Source organism: Trichechus manatus, unplaced genomic scaffold (assembly GCF_000243295.1).
Source record: "Trichechus manatus latirostris isolate Lorelei unplaced genomic scaffold, TriManLat1.0 scaffold00001, whole genome shotgun sequence".
NCBI classification, from domain to species: Eukaryota; Metazoa; Chordata; class Mammalia; order Sirenia; family Trichechidae; genus Trichechus; species Trichechus manatus.
The window spans coordinates 4,088,638-4,103,827 of record NW_004443937.1 but is presented as its reverse complement, the minus strand read 5'-3'; the positions used below and the strand labels follow the sequence as shown (position 1 = coordinate 4,103,827).

The 15,190-nt window shown below is 38.9% G+C and overlaps 1 protein-coding gene across 1 annotated transcript in view; it reads right to left on the bottom strand.

Moving 5' to 3' along the window:
* Positions 1–5,151: 5,151 nt before the first annotated feature.
* ITPR1 (inositol 1,4,5-trisphosphate receptor type 1) overlaps positions 5,152–15,190 on the bottom strand; it is a 399,887-nt gene continuing 389,848 nt past the window's right edge. Inside the window, exon 59 of the mRNA XM_023735093.1 lies at positions 5,152–6,660. Coding sequence (XP_023590861.1) covers positions 6,574–6,660 — 87 coding nt within the window. The 3' untranslated portion in view covers positions 5,152–6,573. The remainder of the gene's footprint in view (positions 6,661–15,190) is intronic.

The following is a 15,190-nucleotide window of genomic DNA, read 5'->3' as shown; positions in this document are numbered from 1 at the left end:
TTGCAATAGTGAAGGATTCTATGGGCAAAATACTGAACAATGCAGGAAGCATCAAAAGAAGGTAGAAGGAATACACAAAGTCACTGTACCAAAAGGAACTGGTTGACATTCAACCATTTCAGGAGGTAGCATATGATGAAGAACTGATGGTACTGAAGGAAGAAGTCTAAGCTGCACTGAAGGCACTGGAGAAAAACAAGACTCCAGGAATTGGCGGAATACCAGTTGAGATGCAATACTAATAGCGTTCACTCATGTATACCAAGAAATTTGGAAGACAGCTACCTGACCAACCTACTGGAAGAGATCCATATTTGTGCCTATTACAAAGAAAGGTGATCAATAGAATGCGTAAATTACCGAACAATATCATTAATATTACACGCAAGTGAAATTTTGCTTAAGATAATTCAAAAATGGTTGCCACAGTACATCAACGGGGAACTGTCAGAAAGTCAAGCCAAATTCAGAAGAGGAGGAGGAACAAGGGATATCACTGCTGATGTCAGATGGTCTTGGCTGAAGGCAGAGAATACCAGGAAGATATTTACCTGTGTTTTATTGACTATGCAAAGGACTTTGACTATGTAGATCATAACAAATTATGGATAACATTTCGAAGAATGGGAATTCCAGAACACTTAATTGTGTTCATAGGGAAACTGTACACAGAACAAGAGGCAGTCATTTGAACAGAGCAAGGGGATAATGCACGGTTTAAAAACAGGAAAGGTGTGTGTCAGAATTGTATCCTTTCACCATATTTATTCAGTCTGTATGTTGAGCAAATAATCCGAGAAGGTGGACTATATGAAGAAGAACGGGGCATCAGGATTGGAGGAAGACTCAAACAACCTGCGATATGCAGATGACACAACTTTGCTTGCTGAAAGTGAAGAGGACTTGAAGCACTTACTGATGAAGAGCAAATCCTACAGCCTTCAGTGTGGATTACACCTCAACATAAAACAAGCAACATCATGATAAATGGAGAAAAGGTTGAAGTTGTCAAGGATTTCATTTTACTTGGATTCACGATCAACGCCCATGGAAGCAGCAGTCAAGAGGTCAAATGATGTACTGTATTGCATTGGGCAAATCTGCTGCAAAAGACCTCTTTAAAGTGTTAAAAAGCAAAGATGTCACTTTGAGGACTAGGGTGCACCTGACCCAAACTATGGTATTTTCACTCCCCTTATATGCATACGAAACCTGGACAATGAGTAAGGAAGACAGAAGAATTGCTGTGTCTGAATTATGGTGTTGGCGAAGAATATTGAATATATCATGGACTGCCAGAAGAATGAACAAATCTGTCTTGGAAGAAGTACAGCCAGAATGCTCCTTACAAGGGAGGATGGCAAGTCTTCGTCTCATGTATTTTGGACATATTATCAGGAGGGACCAGTCCCTGGAGAAGCACATTATGCTTGGTAGAGGGTCAGTGAAAAAGGGGAAGACCCTCAATGAGATGGAATGACACAGTGGCTGCAACAATGGGCTCAAACACAGCAACAATTGTGAGGATGGAGCAGGACCAGGAGGTGTTTCATTCTGTTGTACATAGTGTCACTAGGAGTCAGGAACCAACTCCAGGGCTCTTAAGAACAACAGTAACGTGCCTGTGGTTATAATCCCATTTGGGAATGGGTTGTCTTTGTTGTGTTAATGAGGCAGGATTAGTGTAGGGTGTATCTTGAGTCAATCTCTTTTGAAATATAAAGAAGATTAAACAAGCCAGCAAAAGAAGCAGAGATGGTGAAAGAGAGATGCCAGCAGATGAAGATCACCCAGGAGCAGAAGCTCAAAAGAGACAAGGACATTCCTCCAGCGCCCACAGAGAGAGAAAAACTTCTAGCCTCCTAAACTGTGAGAAAATAAATTTCTCTTTGTTAAAGCCGTCCACTTGTGGTATTTCTATTATAGCAGTACTAGATAACTAATATAGAATTTGGTACTGAGAGAAGTGGGGGTGCTGCTCTAAGAAATACCTACTATGTGGAAGTGGTTTTGGAATTGGGAAATGGGTAGAGGCTGGGAGAGCTTTAAGGTGCCTAATAGTAAAAGCCTAGATTGCCTTGAAGAAACTGTTGGTAGAATTATGGACATCAAAGGCAATTCTGATGAGGGCTCAGAAGGAAGTGAGGAGAGCTATAGAGAAAGTCTCTATCATCTTAGAGAATACATAGGTGCCAGCAACAGAATGTTGCTAGAAATGTGCTTCCGGTAAGGCCATGGTCTCCTGGATCTCAAAGGGTGGGGCCACAGCCTTCTAGGTTTCAGAGTCAGATCTTCCACTGGTTCTGGACTGTGGGGCTGCCGTTAAGGTGTGTCAGGGGAATGGGGTTGCTACCCAAAGCTGAGGCAGCAGGGCTGCCATGCCCAGGGGGCAGAAGAATGCGGCCTGCCGGGGCTGAAGTATGGGGTTGCCACTCAGATGGACTAGGAGAATGGGGCCGCCCAAAGCCAAGGGAACAGACCTGCTGTCCCAGTGGGCCTGAAGGGGAGAGCTGAAGCCCAGGCTGAGGGGCCTCCACCCAGAATCCAGAGGGCATGGCCAACACCCAGAATCTGGAGGGCGGGGCCATTGCTCAGATGATCTCAGAGTAGAAAGGATTATTTTCAAGCCTTGAGAGCTAATGTAATTTGTTCTGCTGAGTTTTGGACTTACTTGGTGCCTGTTATTCCTTCTTTCCCTCAATTTCTCCCATTTGTAATGTAATTGTCTAGCTTGTGCCTGTTCCATCACTGTACTTTGGAAACAGATAACTTGCATTCTAGATTTCACAGGTTCCCAGATGAAGAGGAATTTTGCCCCAGGATGTAATACGCCTAAAGTCTCACCCATATTTGACTTAGATGATTCAGAAGATGAGATTTTGGACTTGGAGTTCAATTAAGACTTTTGGATGATGTGATGAGGTGAATGTGTTTTGCATGTGGCAAGGACATGAATTTTTGGAGGCCAAAGGGTGGAATGTTATGGATTGAATTATGTCCCCTAAAAACAGATGTTGTAAATCCTAACCTCTATGCCTGTGGTTATAATCCCATTTTGGAATGGGTTATCTTTGTTATATTAATAAGACAGGATCAGTGTAGGGTGTATCTTGAATTAATCTCTTTTGAGATATAAAGGAAGTTAAACAAGCAGTGAAAGAAACAGAGATGGGGAAAGAGAGATGCCAAGCCACATGAAGATCACCCAGGAGCAGTGACTCAAAGGAGAGAAGGACCTTCCTCCAGAGCTGACAGAGAGAGAAAGCCTTCCCCTAGAGCCGGCACCCTGAATTGTACTTCTAGCCTCCTAAACTGTGAGAAAATATAAATTTCTGTTTCTTAAGGTCATCCACTTGTGGTATTTCTGTCACAGCAGCAGCACTATGTAACAAAGACAACAAAGTACAACCAAATTTTTTTAAAAAAGGCTGAATGGAGAACAATGAATAAGGAACACTCACTTGGAAGCAAACAAAGAAATTAATTGTTAATGAAATAAAGTAGGTTTTGTTTTGTATGTGTGTGTGAGGGGTGGGTGGGTAGAGATAGATAAAGTTCTCAAAAAAATTGAACAGGATGGAATATCATTTAGAGCTTTAGGACCAGAGCAAATGAAAAGTGCAAGTTTTATGGGGTGGGGGAATATATCACTATACAATTGTGGGGGCAAACGTACAAAAGGTTAACATATTGTACATGTTAGAAAAGAGGGATGGAATTTTCCAGACCCTTTGATTTAAGAAATGGTTTAGTTAAGGAAATTTGCAAAAGCTTGTAACATGAATTGGTGGTATAGCAAACTTTTAAAATTAAGTGAACAAAGCCAAAATGGCTTTCACACATGTTAGCATTATACTACCACACCTGATACTTAACCTGATAACACTCTTCATCTGGGTAGGTAACCTTGAAGGTGATGTAGATCTTGATCCTCGAAATAGAGGTGTTGAAAAAGAGGTAATATATGATCTGGAGAAAGCAGGCGGACTCCCAATTACACATCAAAGGCCACAGCAGTTTTAACTTAACAATTTGTGTTTCAATTGTACTAGCTTTAGTGTTCACACCCCAACTCCAAGGGTAGAATCTATCGCAAGCAGGGTGGAGTGGCTTTCCAATTGCATTTATTTTCTCCTGAAGCCGATAGATCGAATGAAGATTTATATTTTAAGTGACAGGATTCAAATGAAACGTGACAAACCTGTAAAAGCTACAACCCGAACATGTCAATGCAGAACTTTCCAGTGAACTGAATGGGCCTGGGAGAGAAACTACACACACTGCCACACTGGACTGGGCAGCTGGAGAGATCAAAGAGAATACCCAAGGGAAGAGCAAGTCCTTGCTGGCTAAAGTGGGTGCTGTGGCATTTCACATAGATTGCCATTCTGTTTATAGATAAAATTATTTATCTTGGGCTTGCCTTTTTAGGGAAAAATTTTGTGGAGATACACAGCAGTGGCTGGAAAAGTATTAGCTTTTTTTTTTTTTAAGTTATCAAATTTATAAAGTAGAAGCATTAGTTTTGAAACTAGTCATTGAACTGGAATTTAATCCTGACCTAGTTCTCAATGCTGGGTGGTAATTATTCTTATTTACCAAAGGCATAGAGAAAATCAGTGTCAAAAAGGCAGGGAACAAGTTTAACAACTACATTTAGATAGAAAGGTTAGCTTTGTAAAAAATATTTTAGACTGTCTTGCTGGAGGACTCTGACCACAGTGTATGAACTAAAACGAACTTAAACTGTTAGAAATATTTCCACATTGCAGATAGTAAGTTAAAGATCCCCGATGAAGGAATAAGGAAACATGAGACTTAGCAGAACCCAGGCTTTATTATGGCATGTCAGGGTGTCCACGACAGCTTGTCTGGAAGTGACTAATATAGAAGAATGAATGAATATTGTCTTACCCAATACTTGCACTAGCAGTTCTCCTTGGAGTTATCATAGCCCCCACATAACAACCACAGGTTGTTTTTTATAATAAAAACAAAACAAAACAAACCCATTGTCGTCGAGTCGATTCCAACTCATAGCAACCCTACCGGACAGAATAGAACTGCCCCATAGGGTTTCCAAGGAGCAGCTCGTGGATTCGAACTGCCGACCTTCTGGTTAGCAGCCGAGCTCTTAACCACTGTGCCACCAGGGCTCCTTTTTTATAATCAGGTAAGCATCTTCTGAATTAATCTGGTAACCAAACCAGTTGTATTTTAAATTGGTCCTAAAGAAAATATGTAATTGGAATAGCTGTTAAGACACAAAGAAATAGCTAAACAAAAAACCCGCAGTCCATCACTGTATATTATTCTGCATCATTTATTAAATATTTATTTGTATGTATGCATTTACAAACTTTAAGTACGCATTTCAGAACTCTGCTTTCAGTACATTTGTAAACTTTTTTTTCTGCAGAGAAATTCTCTTGTAAAATGAGATCCATGTACAAAACTAGGCAACAGAAAAGTTTCCTCTCACACTTTTCATCCATCAAGAAATCATGTGACAAAGAAATAAAACCAAAACGTGGCTCTTTCACAAGAATAACATGTCAGTGTTCAACTGTGAATTCTAATGGGATATGTCATCTTTATATGGACGTATATAGTTTTAATACTTCTTAGCGAAGGTAGCATGTTGGTTCTGATGAAGGAAAAAAAACTCTACTGTTTGGATTAATCTAGAAACCATCGACTATTCATTTCTTTATAACATGATGCCAAAATTCACCCGGGAGATGACACTGATTGGCCAGCGGTATGACATTTATCCCCAACTTTGCATAAAAAGATCCCTTTAAAAAAATTCATTAACTTCTTCCCGAGCTAAAGTCTGAGCCTCTAATTTGGCTCGCTTATTTAAAGAAATAATTAGTTTAAATGATCAATTTAGAAGCTTAAAAGTCTCTTTGAAACTAAAGTTGCTTTTCTTAAAATGAATGCTGACTGAACAGTTCATAGACTTGGAGCATTATCACTGGGACAGAGGCACTAATGCCACTAGCAACAGGACACAGCATCACCACAGGATAATTACTACATGGTACAAACGGCCCAGGGGCCTGAAACTCGCTATGAATATAGTCTTGGCAGCAGCATTATTTGCTATTTGACCATTTATTACACAGTATTAACACACCAGCTTCAAAGGTGTGCACTCCCTCTAGGACCCTCAGGAGTTACAAATTTATTGTGATTGCATAATTCGTACTGCACAGTTTTATAAAAAACAAATACTGGCTATTCTAGTTTTAAATACAAAATACATGTCATATACTTTTTAAATCTATAATCTGGTTCAAGTGCAAATCAGGTGCTTTCTTTAGTCCTTCCAAAAAAGGCATTTTTAATATTTGTGGCAGGAATGAAATCTCATCGTGCCGACAATTCTAATTACAATACGTATATCCAAACCTTTAGAGTAGCAATCATATACATACAGTATAAAACTGAGTATTTACAAATGTACTAAGCATCAATGTAGCCTTAGTGGGTGAGTCAGAACTAATTAGCCATACCCACACTAATAATAATTAAAAAAGGTAAATACAACTGCTTTACTTCATTGACTTATGCTGGTTGCTGCGGGTTGACATTCATGTGAGGAGGATGTCCTAGAAGACCGATTCTTTGTTTCTGCTTCCTTTGTTCTGTCATCTGGAAAGTTAAAAAGTTTCTTCATTAGACCCAGACACTTCCTGTACGTCAAATCATATACTGAACCATAGATTTACCTCTGTGGTTATGGTTTACACTGAAACCCACTTTCTACAAATAACGTACCGTCACTATATCAAACACACAGAACAGAACTTCAAAAAAGGGCATTTTCCTAGGCAGAACGGGGAATTCTGTGACCTAGTCATGCAACGTGACATTCAGAAGTGTTGCTCGCTGCTTGTTTCATAAAGAAACAGAAACCAGTAAAAGCACAGGGTTTCTGATTGCTTACAAAATCCATTTCCAAATGATTTAAAGACTCATTGGAAAAGGGTGGCTTTTTAGGATAGTCAGTAACAACACGCGCTACTATCAAGAAAAGCAGTGTGCTTAGAATCCTAGGTTTGGGAGGAACTGTGCCCACACTTCAGTGGGTCCTGATTCCTCTCTCCAACGACTCTTGAGTAGTTAGTTGGAGAGAAAAATCTATATAGCACATCTAGGAAGATGAGAAACGCCCCCATGTCTCACTGACATCCAGCAAGATTAAATACCACAAAGGATACTTTGGCAGTCAGTAGTGAGTATTTCTTGCCACCAACAGACACTGAGGATTGATTATGGTCAGGAAAAACCATTTCCTAAGACTGGTTCAAATGAAAAAGTGTTTTTAAAACCCAAAAACAAGAGGTTGGGACTATTCATTTGGCTGTTGAACTAAATCATCTCTCATACTGATGGGTATTAGCTCTGTTCTGGGTATCTTAGGGCATACTTAAGATTCTCTATGTTCAGATTTTTCTTAACCCAGTTGGTCCTAGATCTCTGGATTTTGAGCCTGGGCACATAAGTCAATTAAGATAAAAGGCTATATGAAATATATATTAGATACAATTATTGCCTACAGATGGTCCTACTCCTAGATTTTTGGTTTCCTAAAATCAGAGTGGACTTAGGGTGGAGTAGTGAAAAAGAAAAAGTAGGCTTTGGAATCAGATGGACCAATTTCCTTATGGTTTTATGTTATTTAATTTGTCAGAGTCTATTTCTTCATATAATTAGGAAGATAACTCCCCGCTCATAGGTGGAGAATTGAGAATGTATGTAAATTTCTTTGGCCAGTGTCTGTCACACAATAGGTGCTTTAATCTCAGTTTTTACTTGTACTAATCTTTGGTACAAAATATCCTGAGAGAATATAAAACAAGAATAACTTACCTACGTTTGATTGTAAAGTGGTTATTTTCTCTTTTTCAAAACATAGCAGTTTTCCTTTCAAATAAAATACTATTTCTAGGCTCCTGTGGAAATGCTTTCTCAGTTATAATTTAGATGAGAGGCTATACAAGGAGTGAATATTTCCAAAAGGTAGCTTTCAATGAAGCTTTTTGTAAAGAATTGAATTGGAATATTCTAGCTAGCCGCTCAAGTTTCCTTAGATGAGTGACAAACCTTTAAAGGATGTATTACACACTGTATTATATACTCTACAAATTCAGCTCAGGAGGGAGAACTTGATGTGACACGTGGAATAAATCCACAATTAGATTATAATGCCAGTAATACATTCACCTTATTGCCAGATGATTTAGATACTGGCTCAGATTTTTTTTCTAGCAAATAATCTTGGGAGGGAATCCAATAGAACTTAACTAAATTTTCATAATCTCAAACATTCTAATGGATTTAGGAATCTTGGTGGGCTCAACCTCTAAGAATACTTTATTTCATTGCTTCCATTTAAAGCTACTAAGATCTTTCAACTGTCAAAGCTGGTCATTAAGTTTTTTTCCTATAATTTTGCTTTAAATAACTACTTGTATTTGAGATGACTTTTTATGTGTGCATATCTTCATTCTTGTTTGTTAAAATTAGCTCTCCTTGACTTTTTAATGTCAGCTATGCTATTATTCTCTTAAAGTCTCTAGTATTTTATTCCCTATAGTCAATAAGTCTTCAATATATGGTATGTCTTCCTTCTCACTCCCACAGCCATCATCTGACACCTCATTGCTGGCCCTGTTCTAATTCTCTAGGTTTGTCTGCCTAAGATAGTGATCACATCTTAGGCCCTCTCTCCCTCATAAATCTCAAAGCTCCCTATTACAGTAGGTTAGTGGCCACATTCCTTGCTCAGGCAGTCATTTTCCTGGTAATTTCAAGTGTTTAGCAAGTATCTATATAATTTTGTTTTCTATTCCCCTAGGACAGTGCTTCTTAAATGGTAGCATGCACCACATGGTTTGTTAAAACACAGATCAAACAGCCCCACAACCAGAGTTTCTGAATCAGTAGGTCTAGGGTGGGGCCCAAGAATTTGCATTCCTAACAAGTTCTCAGGGGATGCAGATGTTGCTGGTCTGGGGCCCAGGCTCTGAGAACCACTGCCTAGAAGAGTTTCTTAATGATTATCTTCAAAATAGGCCAAGATTACTTTGGGTGTATTTTAACATACTGGGACACATTAAAAAAAAACATTTTTTGGAACACATTTAAAAAAAAAAAAAGTGTTTTGAGTATACATATCATTTTTGTCAAATGAGGTAAGGTGTTGGAGAGGATTCCCTCCAGTTGAGCACAAAGTAGGAACACAAATTTGACTGTTTAAATCCTATCTTGATCAACCATGGCCTTTTAGACAGAATGGCCGTAATTTAAGTAATGTCACTTGTCTTAGTCATCTAGTGCTGCCATAACAGAAATACCACAAGTGGATGGTTTTAAGGAATAGAAGTTTATTTCCTCACAGTTAAAGTAGGCTAAAAGTCCAAATTCAGGGCATCAGCTCCAGGGGAAGGCTTTCTCTCTCTGTCGGCCTTCTCATCAGTGTTCCCCTGGACTAGGAGCTTCTCGGCGCAGGGACCCTGGTCCAAAGGACGCGCTCTGCTCCCGGCACTGCTTTCTTGATGGTATGAGGTCCCCCCGTCTCTCTGCTCACTTCTGTCTTTTATATCTTAAGACATTGCCGCAGGATACAATCCAATCTTGTAGAGTGAGTCCTGCCTTACTAACACAACTGCCGCCCATCCGCCCTCACTAACATCATAGAGGCAGGATTTACAACATATAGGAAAACCATACAATACCAGGAATCATGGCACGGCCAAACTGATACACACATTTTTTGGGGGGACATAATTCAAACCATGACATTCCACCCTTTGGCCCCCCAACAATCACATCCTTGCAACATACAAAACATATTCACCCCATCATATCATAGCAAAAGTCTTAACTCCAAGTCCAAAATCCAAAAATTCCTCTTCATCTGTGAAATCTAGAATACAAGTTATCTGCTTCCAAAGGTACAATGGCAGAACAAGCACAAGCTAGACATTTCCGACATTTCCATTACAAATGGGAGAAACTAGAGGAATAGAAGTGGTAACAGGCACCAAGCAAGTCAGCAGAACACATTACATTAGCCCTCAAGGTGACTGATAAATGAGAAGGAATTGGGCAAATGTTAAAATTTTTGGCCCTTTTGACAGTGGTCATCATCCAGTTACAACTATTAAAAAAAACAAAAAACAAATCCATTGCCTATGAGTCAATTCTGACTCATAGCAACCCTACAGGACAGAATAGAACTGCCCCATAGGGTTTCCAAGGAGCGGCTGGTGGATTTGAACTGCCAACCTTTTGGTTAACAGCCTGAGCTCTTAACCATTGTGCCACCAGAGCCCTGAATTACAACTATAAGGGAACAAAAATAAAAACAAAATCCCTAAGGACTAAATCTAGCCTGTAACTAATCAAGACCAACATTTCTGGCCAGTTAGGTTTTCCTGGCCCATTAGTGCATATTCTCATATAATTTCTGGCTTTATTAGCTCAAATCAATCAATCTATCAATCTATCTCTCTATCTCTATCTCTCTATATACTCACCCAGTTACACACACACACATTGTCTCTCTCTCTATATATAAATATATATAATCTTGTCATGAGGGATCACTATTATCCATTACTGTTACCTGATATCAAAACAAGTAGAAATAGTGACCAAAGTCTATCCTTAGCATATTCGCAAATAGCATTCTTGATAAAATATCCAACAGATTCAGATCTAAGGTAACTATATTCAAAATCTAATATTGAAACACCTATTCTGAGTATAGTGAAATGTCCCATTTGTAGTAGGGGCATGTAAAAAACAATCCTGAAAACTCCCATTTAGCAATGCTGTTCTTCATATTTACATAAGTATAGAACAAGCTTGAATTTGAGTATTCCTCCTTTAACCCCAGTCTAACCAAGAAACAAAAAATATCATAGCATTACAAAGCAGATGCAGCCAAACATCTGAAAGATGTTTCATAAAAACATAAAGCTCAGAGTCCAAATGAGCAAAAAAGCAATCTACAAGTATTGGCCTCTCAACCGTTAAAGGCTGGCACACCAAACAAGTTTCACCGAAAGTACATGTATGCCACAATCTGGTTTATTACAGATCCGAGTAGTCTTTGAACGGCAAGGTCTTGCTTACTCAGATTCTAAACAGCTGGGAAACTCTAGTAGCCAGAATTAATTTTTACAGTCCTATAAAATCAGTCATGCTCATAAAGACAGGCCTAAAATACTGAAAAGTAAACCCAAAACATCCCTCGAATAAAATCATACTGATAGCAATTTCATAGAAATGTACAGATACTGCTCAGGTCCCTAGAGTTGATCCTTCCTGCTCTATTCCTCTCTTTCACCTGACAACCTTTTCCAGGCTGGAATGCAAGCTCCTGCATGACCACCTCTGAGGAGGTTTCTGTGGGAATGACGCTAGCCCTCTGCCCAGGGGCTCGTTGAATTCCCAGAGCTATCTGTTCACAGCCCTATCACATACTTACCAGGCTGAATTATAACATCTCTGTTTACCTATTTGTCTGCCACTCTAGACCCTTAGTTCCTTGAAGGCAGAGAACAGGTTCTATTCATCTTTTTATCCCCACTCCCTAGCGCTGCACCTGGTAATAGATGTTTCATAAATGCTGGTTGAAAGAACAGGTTGAATTAACCAGAACATATTGCCATTCCTTGAGCATGCCACGCATTTTCATGCCTTTGCTCATGCTGGCTCCTTTCCAGAGATGCCCCCTACTGCATTTCTCTGCTATCTCAGAAGTCCCCTGCTTGTAAGACTACAGAAGCTGAGCTCCCGCCTCACTCCTCAGTCCTCATGGGGCACTGCCTGCTTCTCAGTGGCCCATGGCACTTTATTCATGCCTCAGATCATAGCACTTGTCACACTGCATCATACTGTTAGAGGTCTACTTCTCTGTCTTTCTTGCTAGATTATGGGATCCTAGAGGGTTCATGTTGCCTTGGTCCTCCTTTGTGGTCCCAGCACAGGGTAAGGAACATAGATATTCAAGAAAGTTTGTTTAATTAATATTCCATTTTCCAACTATGGGTAATTATTCTAATCTTAAACCCTTCCTTAAACAGTCAGTATTATCAAGATAATCCTTCTGCATGAATAATGCCAAACATTATAACATGCTACTATGGTTTGAATTTTCAAGCATTTCTTGTATTCCTAACAGAGACACACCAATCAATATGGGTCACTGTCCTATAGGAAGCCACTCATGTATTCAGTAAAGTGAACCCTTCTTCTCTTAATATTTGCTCTTTTGAATTATGAAGAAAACATGCAAAAAAAAAAAAAAAACAATTTAAGTTCTTACATTAGTCCTCCTCCTTGGAATAAGAATGTAAGAGAATCCCATTTAGTATTCAGAATCTCTTGGGAGGGGAAACTTCGAGATGCATCATTAAGTAACACTTAGAATAGCCATTCTAGTCAACTGGCAATAATAGAAAAAGTGACACCACTAAGCAGGCTTTTTACTAACCCCTTAATAAGAACTTTTGTTTTTCTCTACCCAAACTGGTATTTTCAAGAGAACCATCATGAAAGAGGTCAATAGCAGTAAAGATTAAAATCAAAGGCATCCACATTTAAGCTATCATTGCTCCATTATGCGGCTTTTTGGACCAGAAGATCTAAAAAAATATCTCAGTGATGAAGCAATTTTTGTGTTTTCCAGCACTTTTACCAGTGAATGGTATTCTTTCATAGCCATTTTAAGAAATGTCTATCACAGTGTTGCTTGCTCATTAATCATTCGTGAGACTTTAATTTTTAACTCAGAAAATTTTCCCTTTATCAGACGGCAGGAATTCTCACAATTAACATTTCAGAACCAGCAGTGCTCTCACATATCTGCATGATTTTTTTATTCATAACAATTTATGAAATCTTTATGATTACTATAATGCCAAAGTTAATAAAATTCAAGTCTACTCAACAAGCTGATTCTCAAACAAATACATTCAAGGTTTGTTAGAAGTTAACTAATCAAAAGACAACTTACACTAGTTCCTTTTGAAAGAAGCAAAATGTTCCCAATTAAAAGCAGCTATGCTGAACTTCTCCTGTAATTCTGGGTACTAACTTAAAACTTAAGCAGATCAATCCTGGTAAAAGCACTTGAGAATTTATTACCGGTTTCTCCTACTTTTCTTTAGCCTATACTATCTTCCAAGAAAAAACTGGTTCAACTTCAAATTCATTTACAGGGAAAGGGCTTTCCAAACAATGGTTTAACTGCCAACATTTAAAACAAAAAATGGATAAAGGGCTTAAACCAAGTAATTTAAACCAAACAGGTTCTAATGTCACTTAATGAACCTCAGTCCATATGTAATCAAGTTTCCCATATTTTGTTTAAGCCAAAACTTGGGCTTCATAGAAAAAATTCTACCTTGGATTTAAAAGATGCCAAGTATCTGCTATGCTGAGTTATGTAAAATGGCAATGAACGTATCCTCCCTGCTGTTTCAGTGCATGCTGTGATTTCTGAAACTTTAAGGCTCTTTAAAAAAAAAAAAATGAGTAAGAATTTAAATAGTCATCCATGACAGGCAAACAGGATGCAAAACAAAAACACATACAACGTAAAAACAAACCCAGAGGATCTGGAGTGCCAGCGCTAGTGATGGCATGTGAAGTTGGATAAACTTCCTAAGAGCCTTCCCTGTACCTTAGCATCCTCATGAATAAAAAGAGGGAGTAGGGGAGAGAGATCATCTACAGCCCTGGTACTCTCCTCTACCTATGAGTCTTTCTGCTAACTCCTTGGCTCAACTCACTCCTTTGAATAAGGCTCACTTTGCAAAGTATGTGTTGCATGCAGCTTCAGCATTACACTCAGCAAATAATTCTAAACAGCAGATTCTTAGTATTGAAAGGACAGGCAAAGCCTAGGGAGAAAGGTGTGCTTGGTATTACCACTACAGAATACCCAATAATGGTTTGCTTCGGACACATTTTAAGAAACTCTCTAGTAACTTGGAAACAACCAATTTCTCATATTGATAGAAACATGCCCCCAGAGAGCTTCCAAGTATGATACTGAGAAACAGTAATGAGTGAGCAAGAATGAATTTTGCTTGCATTGGCACACAAGAGCTACAAGGCCTGAGATCTTGCAATTCTGGCATCCTGGGCATGAAACAAATATCATTTGTTTCTTTGAAAAATGGTATCAGGCTTGATGGACAATTAAACAGTTCCTGTATTAAAGCCTGTATCAGACTGGTTTCTCTAAGATTTTTTGGCACCTAGTTAAAAATATCCCATTTAACCGAGATTCTTGTAGCCATCTCAAAAGGGAGAAGAAGATATCTGAAGCATTGCTAGATGCATTAGGAAGCTTGCCTTGCTCTTCAGGGGGGAAAGACAAGCAGCTGTAGCCAACCACGTAGTCATGAATCAGTTTTGTCCTGTGGAGCATTTGTCAAATGTTTCACAGCAGGGGTAAAAAGTTGATAAAATAATAAGCAAAGTAATCTAGTTAGATAGTCATTAGTTTTCCTTATTTAGGTTATTACTCATTTTAGGTGGCTACCAAGCTCAGGGTTGTAGACAGCTTCATAAATAAAGACTTCTTCTCTCATTAGTTTTTTTTATTTGCATGTTAATTCACGTGAAGGAAAAGAACTTGAGGCCAAACGGTATGGTGGGGTACAACTTGGAATAGTCTAGTTGGAAAAGAAATATAATTCAAAGTAGGATTATTAAAAATCCTCTGTAAACCATCTCCAGGAAGAGTTTATTCTAGACTGGGTCTTCACTAGTTATGATGCATGGAAGAGCGATAAATCACCTGTGGGTGTATCTTGCAACTTATCTCTAGGGCACAACTGCCTGCTACCTATCGTTGTGCAAAATTTATAATCTTGTCTATGGAGTTGATTAAAAAGCTTTCAGAAGTTCACACAAAATGCTGAACTGTTCCCATGTCTGTACGTGATTATCCCATTCAGTGAAAGCAAAGCACTAATAAAACCAAGATATAAGTCTGCTCACCATCCAGGTCTCACGTCCTTGACACGCAGATGCATCTGAACACTAGATAGATGACTAGTGACTGTGGGGTATTAGTTTTAAGGGGGTCAAGAAGGGGAACGAGTACATAGAGTTCGGTATAAATCCTCCTCCCCAAATATCCTTCAAAGAGCAA